The 15,116-nt window shown below is 37.6% G+C and overlaps 1 protein-coding gene across 3 annotated transcripts in view; it reads left to right on the plus strand.

Annotated features, from left to right (window-relative positions):
- The window catches only part of CDH12 (cadherin 12), a 1,192,649-nt gene that overhangs the window by 1,171,406 nt on the left and 6,127 nt on the right, over positions 1 to 15,116 (plus strand). For all 3 annotated transcript variants that reach the window (XM_060400262.1, XM_042233916.2, XM_060400263.1), the window contains exons 11-12: positions 4,448 to 4,569; positions 13,796 to 13,913. In XM_060400262.1, coding sequence (XP_060256245.1) covers positions 4,448 to 4,569; positions 13,796 to 13,913 — 240 coding nt within the window. The remainder of the gene's footprint in view (positions 1 to 4,447; positions 4,570 to 13,795; positions 13,914 to 15,116) is intronic.

A 15,116-nucleotide genomic window follows, 5' to 3' on the forward strand; every position in this document is an offset into this window, starting at 1 on the left:
ATGCTAATGCTGAGTCTATCAAAATGCTTATGCAATTTTTTGTTCTTCTATTAATATGATATATCACATTAATTATAATACTATTAGATGTTAAACTAACCTTACATCCCTAGGATAAATGATATTTGGTCATTATATATTAGCTTTATAATATGCTTCTGGGATTGACTGCTAATATATTTTTAAGCAATTTTTGTATCTGTGTTTATGAGGTTAATCCATGCTTTTTTTCCCCTGATATTTTTGATTGACTTTTGGTACAAAGAATAAGCTGGTAAGTGTTTTCTCCTCTATTTTCTGAAGGAGTTTATGAAGAATTGATATTATGTGGTCTATAAATAGTTGCTAGACTTTCCCAGTGAAGCCATGTGGGCATGACTTTTTCTTGGTTGGGAGATTTTTTATTAAAGCTTAACTTTCCCCACTTGCCTTAGATCTATAAAGATCTTCTAGTTCATTTTGATGCTAGTGACAAAGAGCTTGCCCACCAATGGAGGAGACATAAGAGATGTGGGTTTAATTCCTGGGTCAGGAAGATTCCCTGGAGGAGGGCATGGTAACTCATTCCAGGATTCTTGCCTGGAGAATATCAAGGACAGAGGAGCCTGGAGGGCTACAGTCCATAAGGTGTCAGAGTCAAACATGACTGAAGTGACTTAGCACGCACATATGTGACAATATATGTCCTTCTAGGAATTTGTCCAGTTTATCTATGTTGACTGAACTTTTGGAATAAATTTAAAATATTATTTTATAATATGCATTTCACTTATGGTATTTCACTTCTCCTTTATTCTTGATTTTTATAATTTAGCCTTAATCTTTTTTTCCTGGTTTAAGTTGTACTTTAAAATGTTAAGGCAGTTCTAATTCAAATTGGCTCAAAAAGTTATGGGATTTGATCAAGATATCATGAAGAGTAAAGAAAGAAGATTTAGCAAAACATTCTTGAAGGCCTGAGGGACAAAATAGAATAAGTTAATGATTATCTTAATTGACCACAAAACTATTAATAAGTTGGCTATTCAATATAAGCAATATGAATCAATGATAATTGGAGTTTGAATGGCTTGACTACTGGGAACACAGCAATTAATTGTGTAAGGTTTTGAGTATTTAATATTTACTAAGTTCATATTTGAATTGACTTTATAATTGCTCATTGATAACTAGTTTCTAATATGGAAGGGATTTGGATAGTAATGTTTATGCCAAATCAAGTTTAAAGAAATGTCATCACTGTTGTTTCAAAGATGAGAAGAGTCACAAAAGAAATGTCATCACTTTACCATTCCATTTAGTGAATTACATACATGAATCAAAAAATTTCTGTATTACTCTAATAAAAATATTCCCTTGTGAAAAGGTCAGTTCTTAACTGAATACAGTAGTTGTCAAAGAGAAATGTTGCTGCTTACCTAACCAGATTTACAAATAGAAGGTGACATTTTTAAACCTTTAATCATAAGAAGTTTTACAAATATACAATAGAAGAGTTATATATTGAAAACTATAAACCCATAACTCTTTTTGGACAGTATGGATAACCCATCTTTGATGCTATTACAGTTTTTCCTCTGTTCTTATTTGGGCATTTATTTTGTAATTGCATGTATCTCTGTGGCACAGTCTGATTGGAGCATTTACTTGCTAACCAAAAGGTTGGGGGGTTCAAATCCACTCAGGGAAGCCTTCCTCTCTGCACCTTTTCAAGAAGTACTCAAAGGCTTTGTGGTTGTTTCTACTCTGCATCCTTTCCATGAAAGGCCAAAAAAGTCTCCTCTACTTCTACCCTCCTGTCCCAAGAATGAGTACAACTAACAACTGTATTGGAGAAGGCAATGGCACCCCACTCCAGTACTCTTGCCTGGAAAATCCCATGGATGGAGGAGCCTGGTAGGCTGCAGCCCATGGGGTCACGAAGAGTCAGACACTTACTGAGCGACCTCACTTTCACTTTTCACTTTCGTGCATTGGAGAAGGAAATGGCAGCCCACTCCAGTGTTCTTGCCTGGAGAATCCCAGGGACGGTGGAGCCTGGTGGGCTGCCGTCTATGGGGTTGCACAGAGTCAGACACGACTGAAGCGACTTAGCAGCGACAACAGCAACTGTATCTCTTCACATTTTTCCTTTACTGTGCATATTATAAAGCCCAGTATCTACTGTTATGTTAGGGGCTTCCCTGTTGGCTCAGATGGTAAGGAATCTGCCTGCAATGCATGAGACCAGGGTTTTGATCTCTGGACAGGAAGATCCCCTGGAGGAGGGCATGGCAACCCACTCCAGTATTCTTGCCTAGAGAATTCCATGGTCAGAGGAGCCTGGCAGGCTATACAGTCCATGGGGTCACAAAATCAAATATGACTAACACATATTTTGTAATTGCCACAGTGATGCTTAGTCACATTTATTATATAGTGGTTCTAAAAGTCCTATAGTGCACAGGAAAATTTCACACAACAAAATATTTGGCTTTAGCTGAGATGGCTGGATGGGATCACCGACTCAATGGACATGAGTTTGGGTGAACTTCGGAAGTTGGTGATGGGCAGGGAGGCCTGGGTGCTGCAATTCATGAGGTCGCAAAGAGTCGGACACAACTGAGTAACTGAACTGAACTGAAAATACCAAAAGCTCGTCTTTGAGAAACACTTTTAATAATAAGATATTATAATAGTGATTATATTTTGAGGCACATTACTCATTGGGGCAGATGTAAAATCTATATTCCAGGAAGATAAATATTTAAAACTACCAAAACAGACTTTCTCATGGGTAAAAATCAATTTAAATTAATAACATGTTTATACATTATAAACGCAAGTCAGTATTATAAATATAATTGGGAGAGAAATCTTGTCCCATCCTCACAGTAACTTATTAAACATTCCATTTCTCCTCCTTTTATGTTATCTGTGCCTGAACTGGTATACGACGATGGATTTCACTTTGTCATATATGAATATGTGAACATTTCTTAAGCTACTGCTGATGATGCTTTTTATTTCTTTAAATCAGTTTCAGCATAACAGAATATTGTAGGCTTGTCAGAATCTATCATGTGGTAAGATTTATATGCATTCTTTAAAAGCATCCAGACAGAGATCTAAAACAATGCCAATACTGTGAATCTTCAGTGGCATTGCAGACGAAGAATCTAACACAATAACAAATCATTAAAAAAGTGGAGTGAACATAATACTTGGATTTCCATAGTCCTGAGTTTGGATATTAACTCCCCATTCCTCTAGATATGTGACTTTGGAATAGATACTTCAACAACCTGGGGCACCTTATCCATCTCCTAGGATGTTTTAAGCTTCTTGTGCCTCTCGTGGTTGGGAGACTGTAAACAATTCACAAGCTGTAAAAAGTCCGGGGGAACCTGTTAGGCAAGCTAGAGAGTTATCAGAGGGGATTTTAAGCTGAGACATTCTTTTGCAGGAGAGTGAAGCCCTGAATTAACTTTTTCCAGAGTGTCAGAAAAGTAGAAAAGCCCAATACAATAAGGCAGGCATATTCTTATTTTTTGGGGGGGTACATGCTCAGGAAATACCAGGGGGAAAACCTGAGGCCTAATTCGCCTTATCCATCAGGCCCCTGCTGCATGACCTTTTTATGGGTGGGATTCCTCACGCTGGCTCCCGGCACATCTGTAAAGTTTTACTGGGTAAAATAAATAAATTGAAACATATCCATTATGTTATCTTTATTTGTTGAATTATGCCTGGTCTTCTTCAGCAAAGGACAGAGAAGTTAGTACCATACCGCAGGTTGGGACTAAAACTCATGATGGGATTTTGACAGAGACAGTTTTACAAAGCAATATTTTTTGACACTGTAGGAAGGAAATGCTGTTTACTTTGTCCTTTCTCATCATCAGCAAATAATTTTAGGGTGCATCCTAACTGTCCATAATCTCTTATTTATACTTCCTTAAGTTTATTTTAACTTTCATCTATAAAAAATCATCTTTCCTTCATATTCCTTATAACTTGTCATCTTTTTAGGGGGGATCAGTTTGAGAAAGTTATTTAAATATGTAGATGATACTACTGAATAAAGTTATAGACACACTTAAAAAAGCATATGTTTTATTCAGTGAAAAATATCACTGTTTAGTGAAGATTGGTCTTGTTAACTCACTCTGGTTTGATGGCTGCACTTTTGATGAAACATGAGCTAAATGGTTGTCCTTAACTTTGGGGGTGATTTTCAGGGATAAATTCTTGTGCAGTGCACTGCTGGTTCTCTGACAGTGAGAGAGGGAGAGTGCCCATATTCATCTTTTTATCATTTATACTTGACACAATGCCTCGTGTTATAAAGAAAAAGTCATCTGGATTCCATAAGAATGCTGATTTTCAAATGTTAATGATATTCACTATAAAAGCAATGATTGATCAGATTTTGTAATCATCTTTTCTCCTTGTATGTTTTTAACAGGTAACCCATTATTAACCAGCAGAGTCAACATATTAATTAATGTCCTAGATGTCAATGAATTTCCTCCAGAAATATCTGTGCCATATGAGACAGCTGTGTGTGAAAATGCCAAACCAGGACAGGTATCTTATCAATGTTGTTATTTAAGATTTTATAAAGACCTGCTCTATGAATGTGTTTCAGGTTATGAGACCATGCATGCAAATAGACATGGATCACATGTCTTCATAAAATAAACCATAAATGATAGCATTTTCTTTTGAATTAATGGCATGTGTTGCATGTGGAATTATTACCACATGGGATAAAAATGATCATGGCCTAGTGAATATATTCTATATAACTAACAGTTCTAAGATTGCATATTCTGCTATTTTCTGGAGACTATGAAATTTCCAAAACACTTGTGACTGCAAGCCCAGTAAGCAAAAACTTTGGACTCTAGTCTTCTGTGATATTTCTTGCTTTGTTCACATGCCTTTAAGAAGGGGTTGCATAGATACTCTTAAGCACATGAAGAATGGAAAACTTTTTCTGGTGGCCTTGAATAAAACATCTGGGTTATTCAAAATGTCTGAATTACATTTTCTTACTAAGTATTACTCTGGAGGGAGGTTCTGGGGGGAGAGCATAAGAGGAAGGACCACATTGTTAATGAAAGTTCCCGTCAAAATCCTAGCATTTATGTGGGTAATGGTGAGTAGCCAGCTTTTTTATAAACACTATTATAAAGGACTTCCCTGGTGGCTCGGATGGTAAAAAATCTGCCTGCAGTGAAGATGACCTGGGTTCGATCTGTGGGTCAGGAAGATTCCCTGGAGAAGGGAATGGCTACCCACCCTAGTAATCTTGCCTCTAGAATTCCATAGGCAAAGGAGCTACAGTTCATGGGGTTGCAAAGAGTAGGACATGACTGAGCAACTAACACTTTCACTTTCATAAGTGAATGAATGGAGATATGATGTAATATGATTAATAGGAACCAGGGATGAGCAGATGGTAAGAGTGTGTTATGCAATAAGAATATAATTAATCCAATATTGCGTACCTAGGTTCCAAAAGAAAAATCCATCTATATTCTTTGGTTTGATGTCTATTTCAATTTCTTTTGCATAGAATAACTTTAACTACTTATTTAAATAAATTTGAAGTTTCAATTCTTACTTGCGGAAATATCTTACTATTTGAAACTGTATTTTTATTAAAATGTCCTTCTTTATTATCTAGTATTTGCTTCCATTTGAATGTCTTCTACTGCTTCATAGAATATTTCTCACATGGCTCTAGTCATGTGATGTTCACTAGCCTTATACATATTTGATTAATATTAAATACATTTTAAAAGTTATCATTCACACTTGTTTGTTTCTAGTGCCTGGTAGCTATATGAAAAGAGTGGCAACAATTTTTTAAAACTACTTTTATTGGAGTATAGTTGGTTTACAGTATTGAGTTAGTTTCAGGTGTACTGAAAATTGCATCAGTTATACATAGATACATATCCATTCTTTTTCAGACTCTTTTTTCATATTGGTTCTTATAGAATATAGAGTTCCCTATCCTATACAATAGGTCCTTATTAGTTATATATTTAGCTTGTATTTGCTAATCCTAGATTCCAAGTGGCTACCATTTTTATCAGTGTACATCCAGAGTGTTCCCATCAGTACAGAAACTTCTAGGGGACTGTGTTGCTCTATTACTTCTTTTGATAATTTGGAGAAAATTCCCTGGTAGTTCAGATGGTAAAGAATGTGCCTTCACTGAAGACTCGGGTTCAATCCCTGGTTCAAAAAGATCCCCTGGAGAAGGGAATGGCAACTCACTCCAGTATTCTTGCCTGGATAATTCCATGGAATGAGGAACCTGATGGGCTACAGTCCATGTGGTCATAAAGAGTTGGGCATGACTGAGCAACGAACACATTCATTTCATTAGCTTTATTACAGGATGACTTATTTAATCATATGTTCCCAAGTGATACATTTGTACCTTTAACTTTAAATGAACACATAAATATATTTATATATCAGTTCAGTTCAGTCACTCAGTTGTGTCTGACTCTTTGTGACCCCATGAATTGAAGCACGCCAGACCTCCCTATCCATCACCAACTCCCGGAGTTCACTCAAACTCATGTCCATTGAGTCGCTGATGCCATCCAACCATCTCATCCTCTGTCGTCCCCTTCTCCTACTTGCCCCAATACCTTCCAGCATCAGAGTCTTTTCCAATGAGTCAACCCTTCGCATGAGGTGGCCAAAGTATTGAAGTTTCAGCTTTAGCATCAATCCTTCCAAAGAACACCCAGGACTGATCTCCTTTAGAATGGACTGGAGGGATCTCCTTTCAGTCCAAGGAACTCTCAAGAGTCTTTTCCAACATCACAGTTCAAAAGCATCAATTCTTCGGCACTCAGCTTTCTTCAAAGTCCAATTCTCAGATCCATACATGACCACATAGCCTTGACTATACGGAACTTTGTTGGCAAAGTAATATCTCTGCTTTTGAATATGCTATCTAGGTTGGTCATAACACTCCTTCCAAGGAGTAAGTGTCTTTTAATTTCGTGGCTACAACCACCATCTGCAGTGATTTTGGACCCCCCCCCCCAAATAAAGTCTGATACTGTTTCCCCATCTATTTCCCATGAAATGATGGGACCAGATGCCATGATCTTAGTTTTCCAAATGTTGAGTTTTAAGCCAACTTTTTCATTCTCCTCTTTCACTTTCATCAAGAGGCTTTATAGTTCCTCTTCACTTTCTGCCATAAGGGTGGTGTCATCTGCATATCTGAGGTTATTGATATTTCTGCAGGATATCTTGATTCCAGCTTGTGCTTCTTCCAGCCCAGCGTTTCTAATGATGTACTCTGCATATAAGTTAAATAAGCAGGGTGACAATATACAGCCTTGACATACTCCTTTTCCTATTTGGAACCAGTCTGTTGTTCCATGTTCAGTTCTAACTGCTGCTTCCTGACCTGCATACAGGTTTCTCAAGAGGCAGGTTAGGTGGTCTGGTATTCCCATCTCTTTCAGAATTTTCCACAGTTTATTGTGATCCACACAGTCAAAGGCTTTGGCATAGTCACTAAAGCAGAAATAGATATTTTTCTGGAACTCTCTTGCTTTTTCCATGATCCAGCGGATGTTGGCAATTTGATCTCTGGTTCCCCTGCCTTTTCTAAAACCAGCTTCAACATCAGGAAGTTCATGGTTCACGTATTGCTGAAGTGCAGAATTATGAGCATTACTTTACTAGTGTGTGAGATGACTGCAATTGAGCATTCTTTGGTATTGCCTTTCTTTGGGATTGGAATGAAAATTGACCTTTTCCAGTCCTGTGGCCACTGCTGAGTTTTCCAAATTTCCTGGCATGTTGAGTGCAGCACTTTCACAGCATTATCTTTCAGGATTTGAAATAGCTCAACTGGAATTCCATCACCTCCACTAGCTTTGTTCCTACTGATACTTTCTAAGGCCCGCTTGACTTCACATTCCAGGATGTCTGGCTCTAGGTGAGTGATCACACCATTGTGATTATCTTGGTCGTGAATATCTTTTTTGTACAGTTCTTCTGTGTATTCTTGCCACCTCTTAATATCTTCTGCTTCTGTTAAGTCCAAATCATTTCTGTCTTTTATTGAGCCCATCTTTGCATGAAATGTTCTCTTGGTTTCTCTAATTTTCTTGAACTGACCTCTAGTCTTTCCATCTGTTGTTTTCCTCTATTTCTTGATCACTGAGGAAGGCTTTGTTATCTCTCCTTGCTATTCTTTGGAACTTGGCCTTCAGATGCTTATATCTTTCCTTTTCTCCTTTGGTTTTCACTCCTCTTCTTTACACAGCTATTTATAAGGCCTCCTCAGACAGCCATTTTGCTTTTTTTCATTTCTTTTCCATGGGGATGGTCTTGATCCCTGTCTCCTGTACAATGTCATGAACCTCATTCCATAGTTCATCAGGCACTCTCTCTATCAGATCTAGTCCCTTAAAGCTATTTCTCACTTCGACTGTATAATCATAAGGGATTTGATTTAGGTCATACCTGAATGGTCTAGTGATTTTCCCTACTTCTTCAATTTAAGTCTGAATTTGGCAATAAAGAGTTCATGATCTGAGCCACAGTCAGCTCCTGGTCTTATTTTTGCTGTCTGTATAGAGCTTCTCCATTTTTGGCTGCAAAGAACATATTTAATCTGATTTCGGGGTTGACCATCTGGTGATGTCCATGTGTAGAGTCTTCTCTTGTGTTGTTGGGAGAGGGTGTTTGCTATGACCAGTGCGTTCTCTTGGCAAAACTCTATTAGCCTTTGCCCTGCTTCATTCTGTTTCCAAGGCCAAATTTTCCTGTTATCCTGGATGTTTCTTGACTTCCTACTTTTGCATTCCAGTCCGCTATAATGAATAGGACATCTTTTTTGGGTATTAGTTCTAAAAGGTCTTGTAGGTCTTCCTAGAACCGTTCAGCTTCAGCTTCTTCAGCATTACTGGTTGGGGCATAGGGTTGGATTACTGTGATATTGAATGGTTTGCCTTGGAAATGAACAGAGATCATTCTGTCACTTTTGAGACTGCATCCAAGTACTGCATTCCAGACTCTTGTTGACCATGATGGCTACTCCATTTCTTCTAAGGGATTCCTGCCCATAGTAGTAGATATAATGGTCATCTGAGTTAAATTTACCCATTCCAGTCCATTTTAGTTCGCTGATTCCTAGAAAGTCGACTTTCACTCTTGCCATCTCTTGTTTGACCACTTCCAATTTGCCTTGATTCATGGATCTGACATTTCAGGTTCCTATGCAATATTGCTCTTGATAGCATCGGACCTTGCTTCTATCACCAGTCACATCCACAGCTGGGTATTGTTTTTGCTTTGGCTCCATCCTTTCATTCTTTCTGGAGTTATTTCTCCACTGATCTCCAGTAACATATTGGGCACCTACTGACCTGGGGAGTTCCTCTTTCAGTATCTTATCATTTTGCCTTTTCATACTGTTCATGGGGTTCTCAAGGCAAGAATACTGAAGTGGCTTGCCATTCCCTTCTCCAGTAGACCACGTTATGTCAGACCTCTCCACCATGACCCGCCTGTCTTGGGTGGCCCCACACAGCATGACTTAGTTTCATTGAGTTAGACAAGGCCGTGGTCTGTGTGATTAGATTGAGTAGTTTTCTGTGATTATGGTTTGTTTGTCTGCCTTCTGATGCCTCTCACAACACCTACCATCTTACTTGGGTTTCTCTTACTTTGGACATGTGGTATCTCTTCTTGGCTGCTCCCGCAAGGCGCAGCTGCTGCTTCTTACCTTGGATGAGGCATATCTCCTCACAGCCACCCCTCCTGACCTTGAACATGAAGTAGCTCCTCTTAGCCCTCCTGTGCCCGCACAGCCACTGCTCCTTGGACGTGGAGTTTATATATACATATATATATATATATATATATATATATATATATATACATACATACATATATAGTTAAATGCTTTTTCCCTTATAATGCAGGCAAAATTTATGCTGGATTTCATTATTTGCAAAGTTATAAGAGGCTTCCCGGGTGATACAGTGGTAAAGAATTCACCTGCCAGTGTAAGAGACAAAAGAGACATAGGTTAGATCCTTGGGTTCGGAAGATTTTCTAGAGTAGTAAATGGCAATCCACTCCAGTATTCTTGCCTTCAAATGCCATGGACTAAGGAATTTGGTGGGTGGGCTATGGTCCAGGGGTCACAAAAGAGTTTGAAACAACTGAGCAACTGAACACACAGACAAAAAGTAAAAGAAGTTTACCAAAATTTGACAACTTAGAAGTATTTACTATTTTCCAGATCCTTCCACCTGCCCCTCAAATCTCGTCCTTTATTTTTAGGTAATGACAGGCATTGATTATACCATAGCAATCAGAATCATGTAATGCACCAATTGAAAGGCTTTTGGAAATAGAACTCTAATGTTTCTGTGTTTCTCTAATAAATTAAAAAATTGGGAATAGTAGAAGTTATTAGAGATAACTTTATTTTTGTATACTCAGACAAAGTGGTAAGAAATCTGTGGGGTCGCTGAAATCTGTTTTTCCTAATAATTATATGTCAAGCATTTTGTGTTCTTTTGGGCCACTGTGCTTAGTCGCTCAGTTGTGTCCAACTATTTGCAATCCCATGGACTGCAGCCTGTCAGGCTCCTGTGTCCATGGGAAGTCTCTGGGCAAAAATGCTAGAGTGGGTTGCCATGCCCTCCTCTAGGGGATCTTCCCAACCCAGGGATGGAACCCAGGTCTCCCACATTGCAGGTGGATTCTTTACTGACTTGAGCCACCAGGGAAGCCCTTTTGGGCCACATTTACAAATGAAATATAACCCTGGAATATGAGAAATGCAGTATATGAGCATTTTCTGCTTTTGATCCCAGCCATCCTAAGGGTCTAGAAACTATGCATCAATTCAGTTTGGTCACTCAGCCATGTCCGACTCTTTGCGATCCCAAGAATCGCAGCACGCCAGGCCTCCCTGTCCATCACCAACTCCCAGAGTTCACTCAGATTCACGTCCATCGAGTCAGTGATGCCATCCAGCCATCTCATCCTCTGTCGTCCCCTTCTCCTCCAGCCCCCAATCCCTTCCAGCATCAAAGTCTTCCAATGAGTCAACTCTTTGCATGAGGTGGCCAAATTACTGGAGCTTCAGCTTTAGCATCATACCTTCCAAAGAAATCCCAGGGTTGATCTCCTTCAGAATGGACTGGTTGGATCTCCCTGCAGTCCAAGGGACTCTCAAAAGTCTTCTCCAACACCACAGTTCAAAAGGATCAATTCTTCAGCGCTCAGCCTTCTTCACAGTCCAACTCTCACATCCATACATGACAACTGGAAAAACCATAGCCTTGACTAGACAGACCTTAGTCGGCAAAGTAATGTCTCTGCTTTTGAATATGCTACCTAGGTTGGTCATAACTTTTCTTCCAAGGAGTACGCGTCTTTTAATTTCAAGGCTGCAATCACCATCGGCAGTGATTTTGGAGCCCCCCAAAATAAAGTCTGACACTGTTTCCACTGTTTCCCCATCTATTTCCCATGGAGTGATGGGACTGAATGCCATGATCTTCATTTTCTGAATGTTGAGCTTTAAGCCAACTTTTTTACTCTCTTCTTTCAATTTCATCAAGAGGATTTTAGTTCCTCCTCACTTTCTGCCATAAAGGTGGTGTCATCTGCATATCTGAGGTTATTGATATTTCTCCTGGCAATCTTGATTCCAGCTTGTGTTTCTTCCAGTCCAGCGTTTCTCATGATGTACTCTGCATATAATTAGAATAAGCCGGGTGACGATATATAGCCTTGACATACTCTTCGTATTTGGAACCAGTCTGAGGAACTGTCTTTTTTGGATTGTATAACAACTTAATATACATATATATGTATGTGTATATACCTTATCTATCTCTGTGCCTGTTTCTACCTATCAAAATAAGAGAAAAGATGATTCTACATAAGTCAATAGTGATTTATATGATGAATCAATGCAGTATTGGCCTAAGTATTTCATTAGGACAATAACTCCCAAGTGTCAATTCCAGATCATTGCCAGTTTATACCAAAAGGTCACCTCTGTATGCTATTTTAAAAGATTTTTTTGTTGTGAAATTATTTTCTTCATAAAAATTGATGTTGATGGATTATAAAAAAGATAATTATGCTAGTTGATAGCAAAGGAAAACAAAATGTGGCAAATTAATTCCCAAATAATTTAAAGAAATTTTATGGATGATATATAGTGATCTGAGTACATGGTTTTATTCGAGGAAAATTGAAGCTTTACAGGGTCTGCGTGGTAATTATTTGGCTAAATTGCCATATTCTACAGTTTGGCTTTTGGGGTTGAACCCATGATAATTCTAAAGGCTAAATAGATCCTGGGTGAATCACAGTAAAACTAGTTGCTGTTTACTTGCTAAGTCATGCCCATATCCGACTCTTTGCAACCTCATGGACTGTAGCCTACCAGGCTACTCTGTTCACGGGATTTCCCAGGCAAGAATACTGGATTGGGTTGTCATTTCCTTCTCCAGGAAATCTTCCTGACCTGGAGATCAAACCTGTGTCTCCTGCACTTCAGGCGGGTGCTTTACCATCTGTGTTACTAGGGAAGCCGACTTTACTCACCTGGAAACCCCCACAGTAAAATAGGCAACTGAAATTATCATTAGAGATTCCATGATCAAATTAAAAATTACCTAGTACTGAACTTGAAATCCCAGTATTTATGTTGTGTACTTGTGTGTGGTCCTGTTTGTGCCCACCAAAACACACAGCTATATAGAAGGCAGATAACAGTCATAAGTCTGAGTTTTAACCATGGGATAAAAACAAATAGGGGCAAATAACTCTCATGTTTAGTGGCATCAATCTAAGTGCATAGGATGATCTAAGTTCTTCCTTTGACAAATTCAAATTTAGTCTAAGAATGTGTCACCTAAGCAGCACACTGCCTTCCTCTTCTGCACACATGTCCTGCAATTTCTTCGTGATGCAAAGTCATTGCATATATTAATAAATAAATACCTCAAAGCCATTTGTATTTGTTTATTTACACAGTGAATTATCAGTTTCATAGCTTGGCTCTTGAAAGTTAATCACCAAATTCCTAAGGGCATCTCATTAAAGTACTAGAATTTTAACTGTTTAGATATACCACTTTCGGGAGCAATTTAGGAAAATTTATGAAACAAAGTTGGTCACGATTACTTCTTAAAAGAAAAAAAAACTCCAAGAAAACATAATTTATATTCTCACCCACTGGGCGGTGGGGGACATAACAACAAAGCAGATCTACGTCCTCTGCTTCTTTCTCACCATTTTACTTTATTTATGAAGATAAAACTCGTTCTCACAAACATAATGATACTAATTTTTTTTTCCTTGAAAGGACTTTTAAATAATCAGAGATTTTGTCTCCAGTATTTTCATATTTAGGCTGGAAAGAATTTATTTTGTCTAATTTAAAATGCAAGCAAAAAAATAAAAATAAAAAAATAAAATGCAACCAAGTACATTTTAATTTATTTTTATTATTAGTGAGAATTTTCAACATTGTTATTCTCTTTAGTTATGTGGACATCGATTTAGAATTAGTCCATACCCTGTAATTGTACCTGCCACTATTAACTCTAAATATTTTACTGTTTATAAAAGTATTTGCAAGTGATTGGCCCAATGATATAAATTCTAAAAATGTCATTTTGGTTTCCTTGCATGTTTCATTAAATATATGTATTAGCCTGGTATGTAGAGTTTCCTTTGAAATCAGTGACTGATTTCAGGTCTGATCTCAACTTTGTTTCAGATAATTCAGATAGTCAGTGCTGCAGACCGAGATCTTTCACCTGCTGGACAGCAGTTCTCCTTTAAATTATCACCTGAAGCTGCCATCAAACCAAATTTTACAGTTCGTGACTTCAGAAGTAAGTTTAACCACATAAAAATCTAGCTTTTATCAGGCAATTTTGTAAAAAGACACAAAGGTAGAAATCAATGCTCTTCCTAAAAGTACTCAACTTCTTAAAATATAGAAATCTATATATGAGAAATACAAAATTTATGACTAACAGTAAACTGTTTAATAACCTATATAGACTATATCTAATGAGGCAAGTTACTTCCGTTTATAATGGGGGTATTCCCTTAATGAGTCAGACAACTAATATACTGTCTGGGAAATTACTTTTCATGTTTTAAATATATCATTTTTTTTACATGCACTGCTCGTGCATAACAAGTAATTATTTTATTTGTATGACACATGGTATGGTGCAGGCTTTTTAGTGAAAATAATACAAGTTTTCACTCCTACTGCAATACAACCTAAAGGGCAGATTCTCAATACATTAAAGTATACTTTAATAATTTCAACTTCATAGTTAACATAAATTAACCTCTTTCTTGTTTTATTAAATAAGATGATGTAATGCAAATCCTTTAACACAGTGCCTAGAACCTATTACCTTTAATATAATTTTAGCTACCAGCTCTGTCATAACTAACTTACATATCTACCACCATTGCTACTACCATCACTGTTACTATTTTTTTTCTTTTTTACTGTTACTAATATTATTATATCTGCTGTTATTAAAATCACTACAAAAATACAAAGGACACTGGATTAAATGCATTAAGGCTGGCAACTGATCAGCTGTTCTCACTTTAGTTAACCTGTTTATAAGCCATTTAAAGAGTTTATAACTTAAACCCAATGACCTGAGTAGTTTTTGAAAGGTTTACATGAGAGCATTTTAGCAGATCAGAATGGATCCAGTGTAGAAAACAATAGAGGAAGACAAGACTATACTTGATACTATTGAAGAAAATGAATGAAAGTGTCTTGAATTAGAGGCATGGTTGTGAGGCTGGAGGTTAGTGACTTGGGAGATAGAATACATAAGCTTGTTGCTAAATCTCCTAGATTCCATGTAAAAATGATGAAGAAAACTAATAAGACTTGCAGACCATTGGCTTGGGCAACTAAGTAGACAGTTATGTTATGCAGGAATCAAAGTATTGACTGTTTTCCACCATTTTATATGTGCTGGAGAATCTATATTTGGTTACTCATAATAACATAAATCAGATCATCTTTGTCTCAGGAGATAGTATATTCTCATGAT

Source organism: Ovis aries, chromosome 16 (assembly GCF_016772045.2).
Source record: "Ovis aries strain OAR_USU_Benz2616 breed Rambouillet chromosome 16, ARS-UI_Ramb_v3.0, whole genome shotgun sequence".
Classification (NCBI taxonomy): Eukaryota; Metazoa; Chordata; class Mammalia; order Artiodactyla; family Bovidae; genus Ovis; species Ovis aries.